We start from the raw sequence: 24,021 nt of genomic DNA, 5'->3' as shown, positions 1-24,021 counted from the left end.
ATAGGATTGCTCTCTGAGGACCCAGCACAGACTCAATGCACCAAATGACCTGCTTCTGTGCTGTAACAACTTTATGATCCTGTGAATCTAAATTCCATGTTTGAAGAACTGAGGGGAATGATTCTTATGTCAATTTCTCCCCTATCTTCTTTGCAGTGTTATTAAATTGCATTTTCTCCCAATCCATTTCTATATTCACTCTTCCAATATTCACAATTTTCAGGAGACTTAAAGGTACATTAATGTTACAATAATATAAAATCAAAATACCCACTTATTCCAGTTTCCATTTGATTATATCTGGATTGACAACCCCTTTTAAGTTCTTCATCATTCATCTCAAATTCCTGTGATTATGACCATCTTATAATTATTTTAACCATTATTCCATTATTTTGTTTTGCTTATCTTTTTTGCCGCAACCTACTGAGATAATTTTGGCATATCACTTCTGGGTTTCATCTTCTTCCAGAATGGTCAATTCATTAATCTGCAGATTAACTCTAGAGTTACATGAAGCAGCATTTTTGTATCTTGACTCGACATGAGAGCACATCAATTAAATGCATTAAATGTAGTTTTTTTCTTTCATAATTCAACATCAAGATATGACATTGATAAACTAACTATGCTGCTCAATTTGAATTGTTAGATCATTCATTATTTGGGGATTAATATTACCCAGCAGTTGGCTCCAGGTTCAGGAACAGGTTCGCATCTGTCGCCTCAAGCTATTAAACACTGCAACTTCCAAATAAGCTCTGAACTACATAGACTTAAGTGCATCGGTTTTGTCTTTTTGCACTATTATTGTTTGGTTATATATACACTGAACTTGTTTTTCACATTTATTATATAGTTTACAGGGTACACTGTTTATATAATTCTGTTGTGCTGCTGCAAGTAAGAATTTCATTGTTCTGTCTGGGACAGATGACGATAAAACACTTCACACACTTGAGACTTGAACTTTGACTATGATTAATCTATTAATATGTTTCACTTGTATTTGTTTTGTGAAATAATATGAAGGGCCTTTGTTTTCTTTCAGTTTTCAACTGTGAATTTGTTTTCACATAAAAATACAAATAGATATTTTTTCCCACTGGAATGGATATTTTTTTTTAGATTTGCAGAGTTCCTGTTTTATTTCTTTATTGTTTTTGATTATTTCAGATGAAATTGCTTCAGGCCTATTTCAGATCACAAACCTCCTACAGATCACCTTCACTAGAATTTGAAGAAAACATAAATTGTGACTTGGACCAGTTCCAGTTCCTGTTGCATCCCCACAGATCACATGCCTTAAGCTCAGGGGTGACCGCGCTTTTGCGTTTGCAGCACCTAGACTGTGGAACAGCATCCCTCTCCTCATCAGAACTGCCCCCTCCATCGACTCCTTGAAGTCCAGGCTCAAAGCCTATTTCTACTCCCTCACGTTTGAGGCCCTCTGAGGGCACGCTGTAAACTGGAAACTGTTTATGTATGTGCTGTTAGCTTTGTGTGCTATTGTATGTTCTTTTTTAGTACCTGCACTGATGTACAGCAATTTGGTCAAATGTGTTTAAATGTGCTATACAAATAAAATTGACTTGACTTGACTTGACTTTTGCAAGCAGATGAATATTTGGGCCATTAATCTCTTAAGTAATCCTTGCGAGATGTGAGGCGTCATGGTAATCATAGTGCAGAAAGCAATTAAGAGAGCATGAGGTTGGCAAAGTATTCAGATTTCTCCTGGATCCAACTATATTTCCTAAACTTTGTGGTAGTTGCACAGATGTAGTAGGCACAGAGATGAAATATGAATAAATTTCAAACCGAGAATGAAGAGCTCATATAATTGGTTCCTTGAACAGGTTAACAGATTGAGCAAAGATCTGTCAAATGTAGTATAATATGGAAAAATGTGAAATTGTCCACGTTGAAGGTAAATACAAACTTAGTATATAAATGATGGGACTTCTCCAAGCAGAAGCCTCTCAATGTCCCCATGCATGATTTACAAAAGGGCAGTATTCAGGTATAGTAAAGTTGGAAAAGCTAACAGAAGATATTCATTTATTAATAGGGTAATTGAACCAAATTAGAGAGATAGATACAAAGTTCTGGAGTAACTCAGCAGGACAGGCAGCATCTCTGGAAAAAAGGAATGGGTGACGTTTCAGATAAATGTGAGGTTATCCACTTTATAGTGGCAAGAACAGGAGGCAGATTATGACCAGAATGGTGTCAGATTAGAAAAAGTGGAGGTGCAACGAGACCTGGGTGTGCTTGTACATTAGTCACTGAAAGTAAGCATGCAGCTACAGCAGGCAGTGAAGAAAGCTAATGGCATGTTGGCCTTCATTAAGAGAGGATTTGAGTTTAGGAGCAAGGAGGTCCTACTGCAATTATACAAGGCCCTGGTGAGACCACACCTGGAGTATGGTGTGCAATTTTGGTCTCCTAATTTGAGGAAGGACATTATTGCTATTGGGGGTGTGCAGCGTAGGTTCACCAGGTTAATTCCCGGGATGGCGGGACTGACAATGATGAAAGAATGGGTTGACTGGGCATGCATTCACTGGAATTTAAAAGGATGAGAGGGGATCTTATAGAAACATACAAAATTCTTAAACGATTGGACAGGCTAGATGCAGGAAAAATGTTCCCGATGTTGGGGGAGTCCAGAACCAGGGGTCACAGTTTAAGAACAAGAGGTAGGTCATTTAGGACTGGGAAGAGGAAAAACTTATTCACCCAGAGAGTTGGGAATCTGTGGAATTCTCTGCCACAGAAGGCAGTGGAGGCCAATTCACTGGATGTTTTCAAGAGAGAGTTAGATTTAGTTCTTCAGGCTAAAGGATTCAAGGGATATGGGGGAAAAGCAGGAATGGGGTACTGATTTTAGATGATCAGCCATGATCATATTAAATGGTGGTGCTGGCTCAAAGAGCCGAATGGCCTTCTCCTGCTATGTTTTTCTATGTTCTATGTTTTCTATGTTCTGGACCCTTCTTCAGACGGAAGAAGGAAGTATTAATACAAGGGGAGCTGTTCATGGTGGGTTTATTTGAATGTGTTGTGCTAATAGAAAAGAGAGGATGGATTAAGGGTGGATGGATTAATATTCAGGGTTATACATCCTAGAGAAAGGACAGCCAGGTGGGCAGAGGCGGTGGGGTAGCTCTGCTGGTGAGGGTTGAAATTCAGTTCCTTGCGAGGGAAACATAGGGACTGACGAGGTAGAGTCACTGTGGATTGAGTTGAGGAATTGTAAAGGTAAGAAGATATTAATTGGTGTTATCTACAGACCCCCAAATAGTGGCCCGGATGTAGGTGTAAGATGCAGCAGGAGTTAAAACTGGCATGTAAGAAAGCTAATGCCACTGTGGTGATGGGGGATTTCAATATGCAGGTAGACTGGGAAAATCAGGTTGGTTCAGGACCCCAAGAAAGAGAGTTTATACAGTGCCTCCGAGATGGATTCTTAGAGCAACTTGTAATGGAGCCTACCAGAGAAAAGGCAATTCAGGATTTAGTGTTGTCCAATGAACCAGATTTGAGGTTGGAGGTAGTGATCATAATATGATTAGTTTTCATCTGCAATTTGAGAAGGAGAAGGTTAAATCGGTAGTGTCAGTGTTGCAGTTGAACAAAGGGGACTATGAAGGCATGAGAGAGGAGCTGGTCAAGGTAGACTGGAAAGGGATCCTAGCAGGAATGACGGTGGAACAGCAATGGCAGGAATTTCTGGGCATAATCCGGAAGACGCAGGATCATTTCATTCCAAAAAGGAAGAAAGATTCTAAGGGGAGTAGGAGGCAATCGTGGCTGACAAGGGAGGTTGGGGATGGAATAAAACTAAAAGAAAAGATGTATAACACAGCAAAGAGTAGGCGGAAGCCAGAGGATTGGGAAACTTTCATAGGACAACAGAAGGTAACAAAACGGGCAATACGAGCTGAAAAAATGAAGTAGGAGGGGAAGTTGGCCAAGAATATAAAGAAGGACAGTAAAAGCTTCTTTAAATATGTTAAGAGAAAAAGAGTAGCAAAGTCAAATGAGGGTCCCTTGAAGGCAACACGTGTGAAATTATTATGGGTAACAAGGAAATGGCAGAAGAGTTGAACAGGTACTTCGGATCTGTCTTCACTGAGGAAGACTCAAACAATCTCCCAGATTTACTGGAGGACAGAGGATCTAGGGGGGTAGAGGAACTGAAAGAAATTTTCATTAGGCGATAAATAATATTGGGTAGACTAATGGGACTGAAGGATGATAAATCCCCTGGGCCTGATGGTCTGCGTGCCAGGGTCCTCTGGGAGGTGGCTCTAGAAATAGTGGACGCATTGGTGATCATTTTCCAATGTTTAATAGATTCAGGATCAGTTCCTGTGGATTGGAGGATAGCTAATGTTATCCCACTTTTCAAGAAAGGAGCGAGAGAGAAAACGGGGATTACAGACCAGTTCGCCTGACATCGGTGGTGGGAAAGATGCTGGAGTCAATTATTAAAGAGGTAATAACGGTGCATTTGGATAGCAGTAAAAGGATAAGTCCAAGTCAGCATGGATTTAGGAAAGGGAAATCATGATTGGCTAATCTTCTGGAATTCTTTGAGGATGTGACAAGTAAAATGGATAAAGGGGAGCTAGTGGATGTAATGTATCTAGACTTTCAGAAAGCCTTTGATAAGGTCCCACACGGGAGATTGGTGACTAAAATTAGAGCACATGGTATTGGGGATAGGGTGTTGACATGGATAGAAAATTGGTTGGCAGACAGGAAGCAAAGAGTAGGAGTAAACGGGTCCTTTTCAGAATGGCAGGCAGTGGCGAGTGGAATGCCGCAAGGCTTGGTCTTGGGGCCGCAACTGTTTACCATATATATTAATGATTTGGAAGAGGGAATTAGAAGCAACACTAGCAAGTTTGCGGATGACACAAAGCTGGGATCCAGTGTAAACTGTGAAGAGGATGTTAGGAGGTTGCAGGGTGACCTGGACAGGTTGAGTGAGTGAGCAGATGCGTGGCAGATGCAGTATAATATAGATAAATGTGAGTTTATCCACTTTGGCGGCAAAAACAAGGAGGCAGATTATTATCTCAATGGTGTTACGTTAGGTAAGGGGGAGGTGCAGCGAGACCTGGGTGTCCTTGTTCACCAGTCACTGAAAGTTGACATGCAGTGAATAAAGCTAATGGAATATTGGCCTTCATAACAAGAGGATTCAGTGCAGGAGTAAAGAGGTTCTTCTGCAGTTGTATTGGGCCCTGGTAAGACCACATCTGGAGTATTGTGTACAGTTTTGGTCTCCTAATTTGAGGAAGGACATCCTTGTAATTGAGGCAGTGCAGCGTAGGTTCACGAGATTGATCCCTGGGATGGCGGGACTGTCATATGAGGAAAGATTGAAAAGACTAGGCTTGTATTCACTGGAGTTTAGAAGGATGAGAGGGGATCTTATAGAAACATATAAAATTATAAATGGACGGGACAAGCTAGATGCAGGAAGAATGTTCCCAATGTTGGGCGAGTCCATGGTCTTAGAATAAAGGGGAGGCCATTTAAAACTGAGGTGAGAAAAAACGTTTTCACCCAGAGTTGTGAATTTGTGGAATTCTCTGCCACAGAGGGCAGTGGAAGCCAAATCATTGGATGGATTTATGAGAGAGTTAGATAGAGCTCTAGGGGCTAGTGGAATCAAGGGATATGGGGAGAAGGCAGGCACGGGTTATTGATTGGGGATGATCATCCATGATCACAATGAATGGCAGTGCTGGCTCGAAAGGCCGAATGGCCTCCTCCTGCACCTATATTCTATGTTTCTATGTTTCTATGATTAGGCTTGTTTTCAATGGAGTTCAGTAGATTGAAAGGGGACTCGAAAGGCAGGGGAAACAAAGTCATTGAATATTTTTTAAGGCAGAAGTAGATATATACTTGATAAGCAAGGGGTTGAAAGGCTACCTCAGGTAGAAAGGAAAGTGGACTTCAAGTTACAATCAGATCAATCATGATTTTACCATATGGTCGAGCAATTTTGAGTGGGGAATGACCAACTCCTCCTGCTAATGTTATGTTTGCAATCTATTTGATTGAGGTAAAAATGCATTGGTTCACTGATCTCTAGGGAAGGAAGCCACCAGCCAGGGATATGGGCAGTTTGGCCTAAAGGTAATTCCAGAAAATGTAACAATGTTCTTGAATCTTGACTGACCTCCAAAATGACCTGGCGGGACACCACGCATCCTGGTCTATTCATGTTCAATGAAAGAAACAATGGTTGTGCACAGTTGCACTAACAGGTACATTTTCACAATCCAGAGTTCTCTTGGGCAAGTTATTGATTTATTTATTCAACATAAAGTAAAAAAAAGTATTCCTCTTCCTCCAGATAGAAAATAATATCACATTTCAAAAGGTTCTCATTATTTCCCAACAATCAATGAGACTTAAAGTTAGATAGAGTTCTAGGGGCTAGTGGAATCAAGGGATATGGGGAGAAGGCAGGCATTTGTTAATGTGATGATCAGCCATGATCACAATCAATGGCGGTGCTGGCTCGAAGGGCCAAATGGCCACCTCTTGCACCTATTTTCTATGTTTCTAATCTGATGTTAGACATGAAGTGCTGTATAAATGTAATTCTGTTTGCTTTATCTGTATACACATGGAACATCGCCTATTCTTAAATGTGACAATAGACCAAACATACAAGTCTTGACATAGGAGTCATTGCTCATAGGTTTTTCAAAACTGTCTTAGTTGCAATAAAATGACAGAATACTTTAATATCAATACTGCCAGCAGGTTCGGTGAACCCCTTGTGTCATGAATTACAATTACAGTGAACATGTGTTTACTTACATAACAAAATTAATAATTAAACACGCAAACCAAGATGCACAATATTATTTCTTAGAGACCTCCAATCTTTTTCATTGGTTTATCTTCCAATATTTTTTTTAGGAATGGAAAAAAAAAATCCAATCAGCATGCCTTATAATTTTCCAAAGATTGCTTTATTATATTTCATTTCTGTTGTTACGGTGCTGCAATTCTTCTTGAAAAATGAAAACGAAAAACTAGCTTGCTTTGCTGACAAGAACTTTTACATTTGAAACTTATCATTTAAAATGCATTCATGCATTCAATAGTTCAGCAGAAATATAGTCCATGGTACAGTTGAAGCAACTGAACCAAAGCAGCTAAAAGAATGCAAAAAAGCCTAAAGGCAGAAAGCTATAGAAATTAGGAATTTATCTAATTCTAATCTATGACAATGTATTGTATGAGGCAAGAGTAAAGAAATGATTTCATGATTCACTCCAACACTAATCTAACTTCTGATTGAATTCAACATTTCCAATGTGGTGATGGAACAATTTGGTGTCTAAGTGAAAATCCATCACACATTAATTTGCTAAAGTTTCAAAAGATAAGATGACACTCTTTCAGCCTTCTATTAAATAATTGTAAACTAACAGTTCCAGCTCAAAAAAAGATGGCAAAGATCACTGAAGATGCAGAATGGGGTCAGGATTGAACTTTGACAACTGTATAAGTTCAATATGGAATTCCTCATTAAATTAAAGATATCTACTGAGTGCTTGTGGTTGGCCCCAATATCATCTGTGCAGTATTAATGGTTAGATTGTATTTGTACAAAATAAACTCCAAGGTCCATTGCATTAGGTTCATTCCAAGTTGGGGCAATGTTCAGTTTAGTTTAGTTCATTGTTACATGTACCGAGGTACAGTGAAAAGCTTTTGTTGTGTACTAATCAGTCAGAGGGAAGACACACATGATTACAATTGAGCCATTTACAGTGTGTAGATACATGATAAGGGAATCATGTTTAGGCAAAGGTAAAACCAGCAAAGTCCGATCAAAGATAGACCGAGGGTCACCAATGAAGTGGATAGTTCAGGACTCCTCTCTAGTTGTGGTGGGATGATTTAGTTTTCTGATAACAGCTTATGAAGGCTTTGTATCAATTAACAGGAAATGATTAGTCTGATTATGGTAGAAATAAATATATAATTCAGAATAAATTGTACCATAGCTTCAGATGAAGAAAGCCTTTCATAGAATTTGGCTTAATCCAAAATACTATTCTTTGCTGTTTTACCACTGCAGCTGTAATGTTTCATCCAATACCAACATCCGCTTCAGATCACAACACCCGAAATATTGTTTCCCTTCGGCCTTTATTAACAAAAAAATAAACTAAGTTGTACAGGTGGTGAGAAACTTTCCTCCACAGTTGCTGCCCGACCAACTGAGTTTCTCTAGCAGTTTGTTTTTCTTGCTAAAGATTACAGCAACTAGTCTTCTACAAGTTGTACCATGCATTTCTTAACGCAAGTCCTAAATTCTGCATTTGTATTTGTCACTCTTCATGAACTCTTTTTAAACTATATTTTTTCAACCTAAGTCTGTTCCATAAATCCAGATCACTAATTCATGTAGCTCTGCTGGATCTCAACAGCTGTCATCAGTCTGGAAATGGGTCCAACATTTCCTACACCTTTCATAGATGAATGGACCAAATGTATAGGCAGTCAGTCATCTCCTCTGGTCTAATCCCTTGCAAATCAATGGGACTGATGAGCAGTAACACATTGGAAACAGTTGTGGCATAATGAGCCTGTCATGTGCTGTCATTTCTTAGAATATCAATATGTCAAATCACTCGTCGTCTTGGTCAGATGGTCCCATTGCTACAAACTGCATTCAGCCCTTTCACACTCAAGCTTGTATGTGTTGACAATTATCAGTATCTGAGCAATCCTCACACAAAAAGAAAGCATCTGTGCTTAGTCACTGGAGGGCATTTTGTTGAATAGTGAAGTCAATAGAACATTATTTCAGGAAGTCTCAGTACATTGAAACTTGGGTAAGAAAGGAATTCTGGCAATGATTGCATTGTCTTTGACACAATTTATCATTTCATATATCTGTCTTCGATATGACATTTTTGAGCCCGCTATTTTGTGATGTTGTTGCCGGTTGTCAAAAAAAGAAATACTTGTATTTATACATCACCTTTCACTGCTCTTCTCAAATATTCCAAAGCATTTTACATCCAATAAGTACTTGTGAATTCTAATTACTGCTGCAATGTAGGATTCAACCAAGATCTTGATAATAGACCGTTTGGTATGATTGTTCACTATCGTCGGAATAAAGGAGGGAAAAAGGATGATTAACAGGTAGAAGTCCGAATAACTTAACAGTTCACAAGGGGTGAAGTGAGGGGAGTTGATCAAAGCACCATGCATTACATATTCCTGCCATTCCTGCCCATGAGGTGGAATAGTCAATCACCACCTGTCTCTTTGTCACCTTTACCCAGATCTTCCTCAGTTGTTGGTGAGCGGGCGGTGGTCACACCTCACACTCCCTCATACGTGCTCTGGGTGTTCCGAAGTCGGGGCCCGAGACACGGTGGCTGAACAGGAGCCATGTAAGGCAAGGGAAGACATGTGAACGGGCCGATATGTGATGTGTCCAGATCGCGGCTTCGGTGGAGTGGGCCACAGGAGGCCCTTCAGCAGCCTAGGGTTCAATTAGATGGAGCGCTGCTCAGTGGCCGTGTGCGCAGATCGAATGCTGCCTGCAGCGGGCATGGAGCAGCGAAGCAGCAGTGGAGGACATCGAGGAGGGCAGAGGACCACCCCTGCAACTCCAACCCAGTGACGCCATCGGGACAATGAGGCCTTTATGGCCAAGTTAAGACTCGAATATTCGTAACAACTCTGAACTTGGATGGGTACAAGTGGGGGTGGCTCTTGTGTACTGCCTACGTGTAATCGACAATCTTACACTTGTACTTAAGTAATATTGTGCCTAATGTATAGTCAGAGTATTAATGGACAGTATGCAAAAATAATTTCACTGTAGGTCACGTTCACAAGTTCAGTAGAAGAATTAGGCCATTCAGCCCATCGAGCCCACTCCGCCATTCAATCAGGCTGATCTCTGCCTCCTAATCCAATTTTCCTGTCTTCTCCCCATAACCCTTGACACTCGTTCTAATCAAGAATTTGTCTATCTCTGCCTTAAAAATATCCACTGACTTGCCCTCCACAGACCTCTGTGGCAATGAGTTGTATAGATGAACTACCCTCTGACTAATGAAAATCTTAGCTAGGTACATGTGAACCATTTAACCACTGAGTTAATTCTCCCTTTTTGCTTATCTTTTTAAATGTTATCTTCTTCAAAGTTCAAGATTTTACAAGCTGCACCCTCAAGAGATTTTTTCCAAGGTCGATAATGTTAAGCTCAGCACTCCTTTTGTCACCAAAACGGCGGCTTGGTAAAAGTCTGGATGCTCCAGAGTTCCAATTCTATCCCATTTGCCATTTTTGGTGGGTTGTGAGGAAATGTCATCAGCTGGATGTTGAATAGATAATCCTTATTCCTATGGATGATATTGGAGGAAATGGGTGCATGTGAAGGATAAGCTGTAGGAAGGAACTACAGATGCTGGTTTAAACCGAAGACAAACATAAAAAGCTGGAGTAACTCTGCGGGTCATGCGGCATCTCTGGAGAAAAGGAAGAGCTGACATTTTGGGTCGAGACCCTTCTCCAGTCTGAAGAAGGGTCTCGACCCGAAACGTCATCTATTCCTTTGATGCTATCTGACCCGTTGAGTTACTTCAGATTTTTGTGCCTATTAAGGGAAGCTGGTTGATGGATGTTAAAAGGATTACAACAGCACACTGGAGCCCTGTTACAGAGCTTCACAGTCCCATTGTGGTGGCTACACTTTGGCTTTGCATTAATAGCAGGAACTCCATTTCTATAAATTAATATCCCTGACTGGTCTTCTGGTTCTTTGACAGCTGCATGTGTAAAGTCTATGATCTGCCGCATACAAATGATGCCAGCCGCTCCTGCAAACCCCAGAGCCTTTCATAATGAAAGCTGCAATCCATTAAAAAGGCAACATAATCACAGGACTTGGCAAAAAGAACATTGGCCACCTGGATAATGCACTCATGAACATTAGACTGTGAAATATGGAAATGTCCCTTGTAGAATTGACTATGACAGACTCTTGCTGATTAAGGCCACCTGACCCAGCAATTAATGAACACTTGTGAAGTCGGATGCAGAGATTCGAGATTAGTTATTTGATGAATGCTGCACTGTTGGACATTGGTATTTTTCTACTCTACACACATAGGTGCCATTGACCCTGGTAAAAGACAAATCACAATTCTGGTAATTCCACTTTGTTCCTGAGATTTTGGCAAAATTGCAAGGCACTATTTCGCCCCTAAAATAAGACACAACGTGCTGGAGTAACTCAACAGAACAGACAGCATCTCTGCAAGACAGGGATAGGCAGATGCTGCCTGACCCACAGATTCACTCCAGCACTTTGTGTCTTTTTGTTTTGTAAACCAGCATCTGTAATTCCTTGTGTCCACTAATTAGTCACTGAAAGCACAGTGTTGTATTGCAAACGGATCTAATTAGTTTTAGTTTCATTTAGAGATACAACGCGGAAACACACCCTTGGCCCACCGAGTCCGCATCGACCAGTCATCCCCGCACATTAACACTATCCTACACACATTAGGGACGATTTTTACAGTAACACCAAGGCAATTAACCTACAAACCTGAACGTCTTTGTGGCGTATGAGAGAAAACCGAAGATCTCGGAGAAAGCCCATGCAGCTCACAGCGAGAACATACAAACGATGTACAGACAGATCATAAGATCATAAGTGATAGGAGCAGAATTAGGTCAATTGGCCCATCAAATCTACTCCGCCATTCAATCAGGGCTGATCTATCTCTCCCTCCTAACCCCATTCCCCTGCCATCTCCCCATAGCCTCTGACATCTGTACTAATCAAGAATCTATCTATCTCTTCCTTGAAAAAATATCCACTGAAGGCCTCCACAGCTTTCTGTGGCAAATAATTCCACACATCATTACCCTCTGACTAAAGAAATTCCTCCTCATCTCCTTCCTAAAGGAACGTCCTTTAATTCTGAGGCTATAGCCCTAGACTCTCCCTCTAGTGGAATCATCCTCTCCACATCCACTCTGTCCAAGCCGTTCACTATTCTGTACGTTTCAATGAGATCCCCCCTTATTCTGAACTCCTGCGAGTACAGGCCCAGTGGCGTCAGACACTCCCGTAGTCACCCGGACAGCCGTCGGCACCCGTAGTCAGAATCAATCCTGGGTCTCTGGCGCTGTAAGGCTGTAGCTTTACCGCCACCATGCCGGGTCTGTGTCTAGAGATCCTATTGGTGAATAAGGCCTTCTGCAAGCAGCTCCCCTCACATGCAATCCTCCATTGGGGCAGACTGCTGCTCCTTCTGCTACACCAGTATACTGTAGCTGGAGCAAAGCATAGACCACTGGAAGAACTCAATGATTCAGGCACCGTCTGTCGAGGCAAAGACATGGTTAAGCACTGCATCAGGACTGAGTGTGTAGAAGGTAAATAGCCAGTACCTACAAGTAAAAGGGAGGATATGGAGGGTGTGGGAGGCACGGTGGGGGGGGGGGGAGGGGGGGGGGGGGGGGGGGGGAGTGGGGAGGGGGAGAGGGAGAGGGGAGAGAGAGAGAGAGAAGGGCTATTAGCTTGACAATTGGCAACAGATTGGGGAAGGTGATGAGCAGAAGGATCCAGGGGTAGGAGGAAGAGGAGAGACCAGGAAACAGGTAATGGGGGAGGGGAGCGATTAGGCAGATGGAAACAGGTAGGCAAGGGAGGGAGGAAGTAGAGACAGAGTAGGTGATGTGTGGAACCAGAAAAGGGAAGGCTGATGGGCAAATGGAACCATGTGAGGAAGGGTCATTAGTCTTGTAAAGAAAGAGGGAGGGATGGAAAAGCTTAACACTGGGAGGGAAAACATGCGTGGACTGATGGGAGTGGGAAAAGAACACAGGGCGTGTGGATTACGAGAAATTGGAAAACTCAATGTTCATATCAATAGGCTATCAAAGTAGAATATATGTTGTTCGTCTGGTTTGCACTTGGCCTCACCATGGCAGCAGAGAAGACAGATGACGGACTGAGCAGAGTTGCACCTCCTACAGTTACAGGGACAGGGACAGAGAGGGCTGGGTGGGATGGGATGTGTGGACCGGGAAGTCATGGTGAGAGTTCTGCAGAAATGGGGAGAGGAAGATGTGATGAGTGGTGGTGTCCTGCTGGAGCAGGAAGAAAGATGAAGCACCCTATCTCTGCTTTGTTTGGGGAACATACAAACTCAACACAGAGAGAACACAGAGAGTGGATGGGGTCAGGATCAAACCCGCGTCTGACACTGTGAGGCAGTGATCTACCAGCGGCAGCTATTTACCACCAAACTCCTCCCACTTCCTACAAATCAAAGGTGTAGCCTTGGGCACCCACATGGACCTCAACTGCACCTGTCTTTTTTGGCTTTGTGAAGCAGTCCTTGTTCCAATCCTACTCTGTCACCACTCCCCGACTCTTTCTTCACTGCACCAGGGTCTGTAATGTCCTCTGTAAGACCCTGTGGTGGCTAGCACAATGAAAATACGCCCGACATCTTGTAAGAAGATTTTATTACTGATCCTTCACCAGGAAACTTCTAGAAGGTCACCTGACCTAAGGCACAAGCCCATTAGCCCTAGAAGGTCACCTGACCTCAGTCACAAGGCACAAGCCCATTGGCCAGCTTCTGCTCTTGGCCTCAAGGGGGCACTGGCATTTACATTACATATACATCACAGGCCCGCCCGCACCAGGGGCCGCTCCCTACATGTGTGCGGAACTCACTGATTTTTATTGCCTTTGTTGCAAACCTTCACCCTAGACTCTAATTCACCTAGCTTCATACTAAGCCTGCGGCTGGAGTCCCTCATTCTTCACGCAACAAAATTAAAGTAACACGAATGCCATTGATGGTCAGCTCTTGGTGCATATTCAGAGTGTATCAACAAATGAAATTCCGCAGAAAGCAATTCCATTATACCCTGGGAATCCAAAAACCACAATGTCACACCGATCTTCTGATCAGAGTGCTTACAGGCGAATGGCACTTCAATTATACTCTACAGCTGTTGCAGAAACCAATTGCACAGGGTTTTAATTGGCATGTCTGATGTTTGACACTGTTTCCAGACTTTGAGGAAAAATAGCAGGGGACCTCAATGACATACATTCAAGAAATACCTACATGCCTTTGGCTGGCAGTTTGAACACACAATTGACAGCACACTTATAATGGTAACAGTGTAAAATTAGCAGAAATAGTGCAGTAAATCAACCCCTTAACATCGTCTTCATTGGGATATTTAAACCTCCCCTTGTCAGTCAACTGTTAATATTTTTATTGCTGCCTATACAATAGAATTGAGGGCTGATGATCATTTATTGGATAAGTTCATAAGTTCTCGGAGAAGAATTAGGCCATTCAGCCCATCAAGTCCACCCCACCATTCAATCATGACTGATCTCTCAACCCCATTCCCCTGCCTTCACCCCATAACCCCTGACACCTTTACTAATCAAGAATCCTGTCAATCTCCACCTTAAAAATATCTATTGACTTGGCTTCCGCAGCCGTCTGTGGCAATGAATTCCACAGATTCATCACCTTCTAACTAAAGAAGCTCCTCCTTATCTCCTTTCTAAAGGTAAGTCCTATTATTCTGAAGCTATGGTCTCTGGTCCTGGACTCTCCCATTAGTGGAAACATCCTCTTCACATTCACTCTATCCAGGCCTTTCACCATTCGGTATGTTTTAAAGAGTTCCCCCCCTCATCGTTCCAAATTCCAGCACCCACAGGCACAGTGCAGCAAACGCTCATCATAAATTAACCTAATCATTCCTGCAATCATTTTCGTAAACCTCCCCTGTACCCTCTCCAATGCCAGCACATCCTTCTTCAGATATGGAAAAACTGCTCACAATGCTCCAAATGCAGTCTGACCATTGCTTTATAAAGCCTCAGCATTACATCCCTGTTTTTATATTCTCGTCCTCTCAAAATAAATGCTAGCATTGCATTTACCTTCCTTACTACTGATTCAACTTGCAAATTAACAGTTTGGGAATCCTGCACCAGCACTTCCAAGACCCTTTGCATCTCCGATATCTGAATTCTGTGATACAGAAAGATCCAGGACAGGAAGTTTCCTTCAACAGAAGTTAATTGATCTGATTTTTGCTTTTTTCCTTGGTTTTCTTTGTTTTCAATTACCTTGATCCAAGGACTGAGCACTGCAATGACATTTGTTTCAGCACCTGACCTTTCAGGCAGCAGTATAATCTAATGAACAATGCACTTTTGCACATTGATTATCTGGCTGTTCCACACACAGGCATGGCACGAAGGCACTGGTAAAATGCAAACACAAATTCAGCTAAACCCTGAATCTTTACACCCACGCAAGGCAGAGAGACATGAAATCATAGAACATGGAATCAGTATGGAATCATGCTCTTTTGGTCCAACTTATCCATGCCGACCAACATGTTCCATCTAAGCCTATCCCATTAATTCACATTTGGCCCATATCTCTCGAAACCTTTTCCATCCGTGGATTTGTTCAAATGTCTTTTAAATATTGGCATTGTTCCTTCCTCAACTACTTCCTCTGGCAGCTCAGATGCCAGATGTGTGACTTACAAGTTCACAAGGTAAAGTAGAATTAGGCCATTCAGCCCATCGAGTCTACTCCGCCATTCAATCATGGCTGATCTCTGCCTCCTAATCCCATTTTCCTGCCTTCTGCCCATAATCCTTGACACCTGTTCTAATCAAGAATGTGTCTATCTCTGCCTTAGAAATATCCACTAACTTAGCCTCCACAGCCCTCTGTAGCAATAAATAAGTCCCTCCGCATCTCCTTTCTAAAAGAGCACCCTTTAATTTTGAGGCTATGCCCTCTGGTCCAAGACTCTCCCACCAGTGGAAACATCCTTTCCACATCCACTCTATCTATGCCTTTCACTATTCTGTATGTTTCAATGAGGTCCCCCCTCAACCTTCTAAACTCCATCGAGTACGGGCCCAGTGCTGTCAAATGCTCATCATATGCCAACCTACTCATTCCTGGAATCATTCTTAAGATAGACACAAAAAGCTGGAGTAACTCAGCTGGACAGGCAGCATCTCTGGAGAGAAGGAACGGGTAACGTTTTGGGTCGAGACCCTTCTTCATTTCCTGAGTTACTCCAGCTTTTTGTGTCTATCCGGTTTAAACCAGCATCTTCAGTTCCTTCCAACACACCTGGAATCATTCTTGTTGGGGTTCCCTTGCTGGAATCACTTAGTTGGGTCTCCAATTGTTTTGCTGTTATGTGAGCAGAGTATGTCATGCATCTTTCCACCACAGAATGACTAACCAATTTAGTGGAGCGTAGGTTGAAGAAAGCCCCGTCTAGGCTCTGAAAATTCCCAATGGACCAACCACACAAGGTACATGTGAATTCTACCCCTCTGGCAAACCAAGGTGGCAAGCTGCTGATCTACATTCTGTTACCATTCTGTTACTCTTTGTTCATGTCTTTTATTCCAATATAGGAGCCCATTCAGCCCTTTGAGTCCAGATGAGTAATTTATTATGGGGAACAAGGAAATGGCAGAGGAGTTTAACAGGTACTTTGGATCTGTCTTCACTAAGGAAGACACTGACAATCTCCCAGACTAGTGGACAGAGGTCCTAGGGTGATGGAGGAACTGAAGGAAATTCACATTAGGCAGGAAATGGTGTTGGGTAGACTGATGGGACTGAAGGCTGATAAATCCCCAGGGATCTGATGGTCTGCATCCCAGGGTACTTAAGGAAGTGGCTCTAGAAACGCATTGGTGATCATTTTCCAATGTTCTATAGATTCAGGATCAGTTCATGTGGATTGGAGGGTAGCTAATGTTATCCCATTTTTTCAGAAAGGAGGGAGAGAGAAAACGGGAAATTATAGACCAGTTAGCCTGACATCAGTGGTGGGGAAGATACTGGAGTCAATTATAAAAAAAGAAATTGCGGAACATTTGGATAGCGGTAACAGGATCGTTACGAGTCAGCATGGATTTACGAAGGGAAATGATGCTTGACTAATCTTCTGTAATTTTTTGAATATGTAACTAGGAAAATGAACAAGGGAAAGCCAGTGGATGTAGTGTACCTGGACTTTCAGAAAGCCTTTGATAAGGTCCCACATAGGAGATTAGTGGGCAAGATTAGAGCACATGGTATTGGGGGTAAGGTGCTGACATGGATAAAAGTTTGGTTGGCAGACAAGAAACAAAGAGTAGGGATTAACGGGTCCCTTTCAGAATGGAAGGCAGTGACTAGTGGGGTACTGCAAGGCTTGTTGCTGGGACCGCAGCTATTTACAATATACATTAATGACTTAGATGAAGGTAGCGGAGGCCAATTCTCTGGATGCTTTCAAGAGAGAGCTAGATAGGGCTCATAAAGATAGCAAAGTCAGGGAGTATGGGGAGAAGGCAGGAAAGGGGTACTGATTGTGAATGATCAGCCATGATCACATTGAATGGTGGTGCTGGCTCGAAGGACCGAATGGCCTACTCCTGCACCTATTGTTTATTGTCTATTGTCTATAAGATTCATTTCAACAACCGACATCAATATAGTTATCCAAATCAATTTTGGTTGATTCACCACGATTATAGGATTACAATATGTTGCTTTAACCTTTCCCAGTCAGTTTTGCTTGTTTCAGTACAAGAAGACGAACTAATGCAATTCCATGCATACAAATTATTTTGCACTCTCAGAGCAGAACCAAGGGACACGTACTAAACATTAACAGGCTGCAAGGAATATTTGAGATTAAAAATTTTCATCCATTGTGTAGCACATCGTAGAACGGACCTCTAGCATTTCTAATTCTTCTCTTCGATGCCTAACGGCACATGGGACAACCAATTCTTTCCACTGTTTTACATCCAATCAATCCAGCTCTCAGCTGCTTCCATACCAAATTCCATGTTTGCACATACACTGTTCATGAGACTGACTCACTGCTGGAAGTCCACCCAAATTCACTTTTTAGGTCAGCAATTCAGCTCTGTTGAATTCAGCTCTAATCTCACCTTAGTCAAACATAACTCCTGAAATTATTGTGTGGAACCATGTTGGAGACCCAGAGCACAAACCATTCATGCCACCTTACCCGCTGTGTACATAAGGAATTCAATCTTCTGTACGGCAAGAAAGAGGCATGAGTCCCCAGTGCAGCACCATTTTACAGGTACCCAAATTTCAAGCCCAAACACCCTAAGGATTCGGTACTGTATTTTGACAGCGCCTTTATATCATATCATATCATATCATATATATACAGCCGGAAACAGGCCTTTTCGGCCCACCAAGTCCGTGCCGCCCAGCGATCCCCGTACATTAACACTATCCTACACCCACTAGGGACAATTTTTACATTTACCCAGCCAATTAACCTACATACCTGTACGTCTTTGGAGTACAGCCCAAAATTCAAGCACAAAGGCCCTAAGTTTTTGGTACAGTGTCCTACCACTTGACTGCTTCATACTTTGCACATTCTAGACCTAAGTTCCATCATCGTCTTGACTTTTCATTCTCTCATAACATTGCATGTGACTATCAGTTCATCTGAGGTTGGACTTGCGCCCTCTTCCCAACTAAAATCAAAGGTTACAGCCAACCTCGATAAAGAAGTCCTTTCTCAGCTTTATTTCTCAGGTTTTCCAGAAAACATTGCTAGGTGAACAGACATTTTCAATTAAACTCTGCCAGATCCAGATCACGTATGAATTGTTTTCAAAACTTCCAATGACCTTGCCCCAAGCTTTCCCTGAGACGAGACAATAGAAGGAGGCTGTGTAATTATTTCTTCGGATGTCTGCCTTTTTTCAGTTACATTTTTCTACTGGGAGGTGATTAACATAATCATAGTATAATTTGCCTGTAGTTAGAATTAATCCTGCATTCCAAAATCTTTCATTAGCTACCCCTTAGTAATTGAAAGGCGCTCCAAAATACTAAATACAAAACTACAAATCATTACTTTAAACTCTTAACATTGAAATATCATACATAACTTCAACATTTACTTTCCTCAATTAAATGACTTTTTTTCCCCTTAGTTTATCTTTTGCTGAAATGGATACCATTTCTTTAGATTCATATAGGTTTGATATAAAACGTGTTGGTTTATCAGCTTTTGTACTGAGGATGTGGGCATTACAGTGGTGCCTGACAGTTCCAGTGATCGTTTAATTCTGAACCCTGGTGCTGTCCATGTGTAATACGTATTTCCTTCTCAAGACGTGTAGGAAGGAACTGCAGATGCTGGTTTATATCGAGGAAAGACACAAAATGCTGGAGTAACGCAGCAGGTCAGGCAGCATCTCTGGAGGAAAAGGAATAGGAATAGTTGAAGTTTCGGGTCAGAATCCTGTTCTGACAGGGTCCTTCATATGACCCTATGGGTTTCCTCCAGTTGCCCATGGTTTCCTCCCCCATCTCAAAGACATTCAGGCGGATAGGTTAATTGTCCGCTGTAAATTGCACCCAGTTTGCAAATAAGTGGTCACATTCACGGCATCAAGCTGTGAGGGTAATAGTGGAGGATTAATGTAAATGAATTATTGATGCTAAATTGGGAAGAAGAGCCTGTTTCCATCTTGAATTACTGTAAACACAAGAGGTCTGTAATAAAAGAAGAGAGAAGGGAAAGGAGTGGGTGTGAGGAGGGGGGCTGGGACTACTACTTGAAGTTGGATCTTTTAATGTCATCCCACCAAGGTCTGCTGGACCACACGATTGCTAACTGGTTTAACTCTTTTTCCATTTTCATAGCGACCTTTCTGTCCTTGGCCTCCTTCATTGCCAAGTGAGTGTGGCCACATGCAAACTGAAAGAGCAATATCTCATATTCTGTTTGAGTGGCCTTTAACCCAGCAGCATGGACATTGAATTCTCTACCTTCACATAACACCACTCTACCACCCCATCCTCCCATCCCAACCTCTCTCCTTCCCCCCACCCTGGTGCACACACATTTCTCCCACTATCTACCACCACCCCATACACCCCACTCTTCCCCTCCTCTGTACCATCTCCCACCCCACATCTCCCACCCATCCCATCTCAGAGTCCTCCATTTCCATTTCTTTCCCATCTTTTTTCTCCCCATCCCCTTCTACCCATATCCCCTCCCTTCAGCTTTAAATGTCTCTCCTCCTCTGCTTTCATTATCTGACAATCTTGTCGTATCTTCTTTTCATCTCCAGCCTTTGTCACTTCATCCATTTGCCAATTGTCACAATCTCCCCCCCTCATTATTCACCGATCCCTTGCCAGGTTTTATCCCAGCCTCACCATCATCTCTTTTCCAGCCTCCCCCCCCCCCCCCCCCCCCTCCATTAGTCTGAAAATAGGGGCATCCAAAATATAGCCTATCCATTCCCTCCACAGAAGCTGCCTAACCCATTGAGTTCCTCCAGCACTTTGATTTTTGTGTTCATAAACTACTTTCCACAGGGTGGCCTTTTAGTTTAGTTTATTGTCATGCGTGCCGAGGTACAATGAAAAGCTTTTGTTGCGTGCTAACCAATCAGCGCAAAGACAATACATGATTACAAGCGAGCCACCCAGTGTGCAGATACATGATAAAAGGAATAACATATTTATTTGCAGCACAAAAAACATAGGACAATAAATAATAGTATCATTTATTTATCTCCTCTGGGAACATACAGTCAGTTAATATTATCCTCCACTTCTTTGGTTGAGATGAGCAGATTCTGGGATTTTCCTGGTTCTGGGCCCAGTAATATATCATGCTGTGTGACTGGATAATTAAATCACAGTTTGACCTCTAAGGAAAAAAACAAACTTGAATTGCACTGTCTAATCCATAGCCGGCTATAATCTAATCACGGTTATCTGATCAAACTTTGATCATACATTTCATTCAGATATGATATTCCATTGGATCATTCCCTGGAGAATGTATTCAGTGACACGTACGGAAAAGATGACTGAAAAATCTCTGCTATTCTATGACCCACTTTCAATTTGAGTTTTGTCTAATTGGTGATATGAAAAAGCAAATGGGCTCTTGAAGTTGTTTTGGGAAACACTTGCAAGTGCCCTTCCTGTGAAAATTGTAAGACTGAAGTAACAAAGCCTCAAGTGTTTTGTTCCATTGTTGATTTGAAGTTTCTCTGGGCTATGCAGCGTAATCGCAGCTGAACACTGCCATACCTCACCTGGGATCTCCTTTCATGTAATTTCCAGCAAAGCATCAGCTAGAGATGAGCTGTCAGCACTAAAGCAGATTTTCCTCTTCTTGGCCAAGGAGCCTGAAGTCAATCCTTGTACTTTCTCATCTGCAAAGGTCACCTAACTTGCACAGGCCAAGAATTAAACCTGAGGCCTTTAGGTTTGTTTGACTTGGCAAATGACCTATCAAGGGAATTCATTCCAGTGCTTTAAATTGTGAACATGCAATTTTGCCTAGACGCACTGTGTATTTCTGAGAATACAGTCTGGTCCATAGGGTGAAATTCAGAGAGTACAATTACAGTTACATTTATCTTTTTTGAAGTGAGCTTTGCAGCCCTTATTTTGTAAGCCTGCAATGTTCTGATAATTTCAGTCTGCTTTGTACATGGCTGTGTGTTTACACCAAAACTGAAGGAAGCAGAATCTGTTAATTTTATGACTGAGGCATAAGCCAGTGGAAGATTAAAACTAGGACTTTTTCAAATAAAATTAATTACTTTATAAAAACTCGTCAACAACATATGCAAAATGAAATTTTGACCTTTTCTCAGATACCTGCAAATTGCTTGATAGTAGATTTAATATCATTGCATCAAGAGGAAGTTAAAGATAAAATAGATATCACATTATAAATCTTGTGGATAAACATGCCATGAGAGCTATTACATTGGTGGTTATGAAGTGCAGACTGATAAAAAGATATATTTTAATTAAATAGCAGAAATTAATTGCAATGAAGTCCATAGTACGCCTTCTGAAAGGGGTGATCAAATGCTGAAATAACTCAGATTGAAATAAATAATTTAGTGGTTTAGAAAAAAAAAGAAATGTTGGATCTGAAGCCTTGAACATGCTTTAATACAAATGAGACTTGAAAGACGAGGGTAAATGCTGGCATTAATCTGCAAACACTTGATCTACGGAGCTTGTCACCCGATTAGCTGACAGATAAAGTGATTCTGACTGAAAAATACAATCACAGAATAGCAAACTCACCAACTGTCAGCTGCCCAGTAATCTGTCCAAGGTTATTGCGAGCATTCACGGTTACATTCCTGTCAGACTGCAACATCAGTGGGCTGTCCTGAGAAATAATGACAAGAAAGGAAAAATGGGGTGGGGAGGGATAAAAATGATACTGAGGTGAGCTTGAAGAATGCAAAGCAAAATTACCTGACAGGGTTTGCAGTCCACCCCTTGTAACTCAAAGTCATTTCATTCAAATCATCATGCACCTTATTGTGTAAGCATTACATTCACATCTTGTCGCGGTATTGCAATGACATTTATTTCACTCCATTTAAATTATTAGGTAATTCAACATTCTTATAATGAAACATGACTAAATGATCAAGAATATAGATAACCTTTTGAGAAAACCTATTTTCTGCCTTATGCAAACTGTACTTTGGGTAAATCATGAAAGATTAATTTCATTAGTGGACCAATGGAGAACAGGATAATGGAAAACATGCCAAATCTGTAGAAGCCTCAAAGCTTGACTGAACTGCACATCAAATGGCTGGAATTTTCTTTGATCAAACTTTCAGGAATGAACCCATCCATGCTTGGATTGAGAGCATTACAATGGAAATGTCACTTACTTCTGATTCTCACCTAATCTAAACACATGGTGTTGATTCAACCAATTTCCGGGACTTTCAGTGTCCTGAAATTGCATAAGGTTCTCCCACCACACCTTTAACCACAGATTGACAGAGCAGAAGAATGGTGCAAGGAGTAGTAGATTTTTGCAGCCTTTCGCAGTTTTTTTCAGCAACTTCTGTAAGTTTCCCAACAGATACTTCAGCAGACAATGAAGAGAATCTCTGTGGAACTTCCAGACTACTATATTTACCAATAAGCTTCCACACAGAATTCAAAATTATTTGTCTGGGTAGTGACATAATCATGGTAGAACCAAAAAAAGGTAAGAAATAATTCCCTATTGCACATAAAAATATTGTCTTATAGGGTGGAGAGGATAAACTGTCATTTGGTGAATGACAGTAATCAAAAGCATATGACAAAGAAAAAAAATCAACAATTAATTCATTGTAAAGCTTTGTTTCTCCAAAAAAATCAATTTCCTTCTCTCACATTATATCTTGTTCAGGAATATAATTCATTATCTTAATAACTCATCCATGCAGTTTCTTAATTGCTAGCCAATTGATATATTTGTCACAGCCAAAACAGTTAGCTTTCAACCTGATATCCAACTCTTTTCAAAGCACCTTACTTTAATGTAAAAATATATTAAAAAGTGTCAGAACTGAAAAACAAATAGTACATATTTGTTGTAAAAATATAAATAGAACAAGACATTTTTTATTCTTAAATATACAGTTATACAATACAGGTTAGTGCACTGAATTCATTTAAAGTGCTAGCATATTATTATTTTCATTTCTGATATTTACATCATAGCAGCATGGCATCAATTTTTCATTCCCGTAAATTCCATTAGCAATAGTTTTGAGTTACTATTACACAGGGACCAGCCCCTAAGTGCCCAGTGATGGGAGGACCCTGTTTACCTATCACGCTTTTATGGTGGCTGCATGAAGTTTTGGTGCTTCTCTCAGTATGTGGTCCTGTGCCTCAGAATGTGCCTACTTGCTACATTAAGGTGTTGGTTCCTCCTCACACTGGAATGCCAGCAGGTTTCAGGCAGACCAACTTGTGTCTACCATGGTTGATCATTTCTGACAACAGTGAACTCAGTCCATGCCCTGGGGTTCTTCTCAACAAGCACATACTCCAGGAGGAAATG

The 24,021-nt window shown here is 41.5% G+C and overlaps 1 protein-coding gene across 3 annotated transcripts in view; it reads right to left on the bottom strand.

Moving 5' to 3' along the window:
• Positions 1–24,021, bottom strand: part of sgcz (sarcoglycan zeta) — a 728,908-nt gene that overhangs the window by 109,330 nt on the left and 595,557 nt on the right. For all 3 annotated transcript variants that reach the window (XM_078398116.1, XM_078398107.1, XM_078398126.1), the window contains one exon: positions 22,242–22,329. In XM_078398116.1, coding sequence (XP_078254242.1) covers positions 22,242–22,329 — 88 coding nt within the window. The remainder of the gene's footprint in view (positions 1–22,241; positions 22,330–24,021) is intronic.

This window comes from Rhinoraja longicauda, chromosome 1 (genome assembly GCF_053455715.1).
Source record: "Rhinoraja longicauda isolate Sanriku21f chromosome 1, sRhiLon1.1, whole genome shotgun sequence".
NCBI classification, from domain to species: domain Eukaryota; kingdom Metazoa; phylum Chordata; class Chondrichthyes; order Rajiformes; family Arhynchobatidae; genus Rhinoraja; species Rhinoraja longicauda.
Note: the sequence above shows the minus strand (reverse complement) of the source record. Positions and strands in the feature narration are given on the sequence as shown.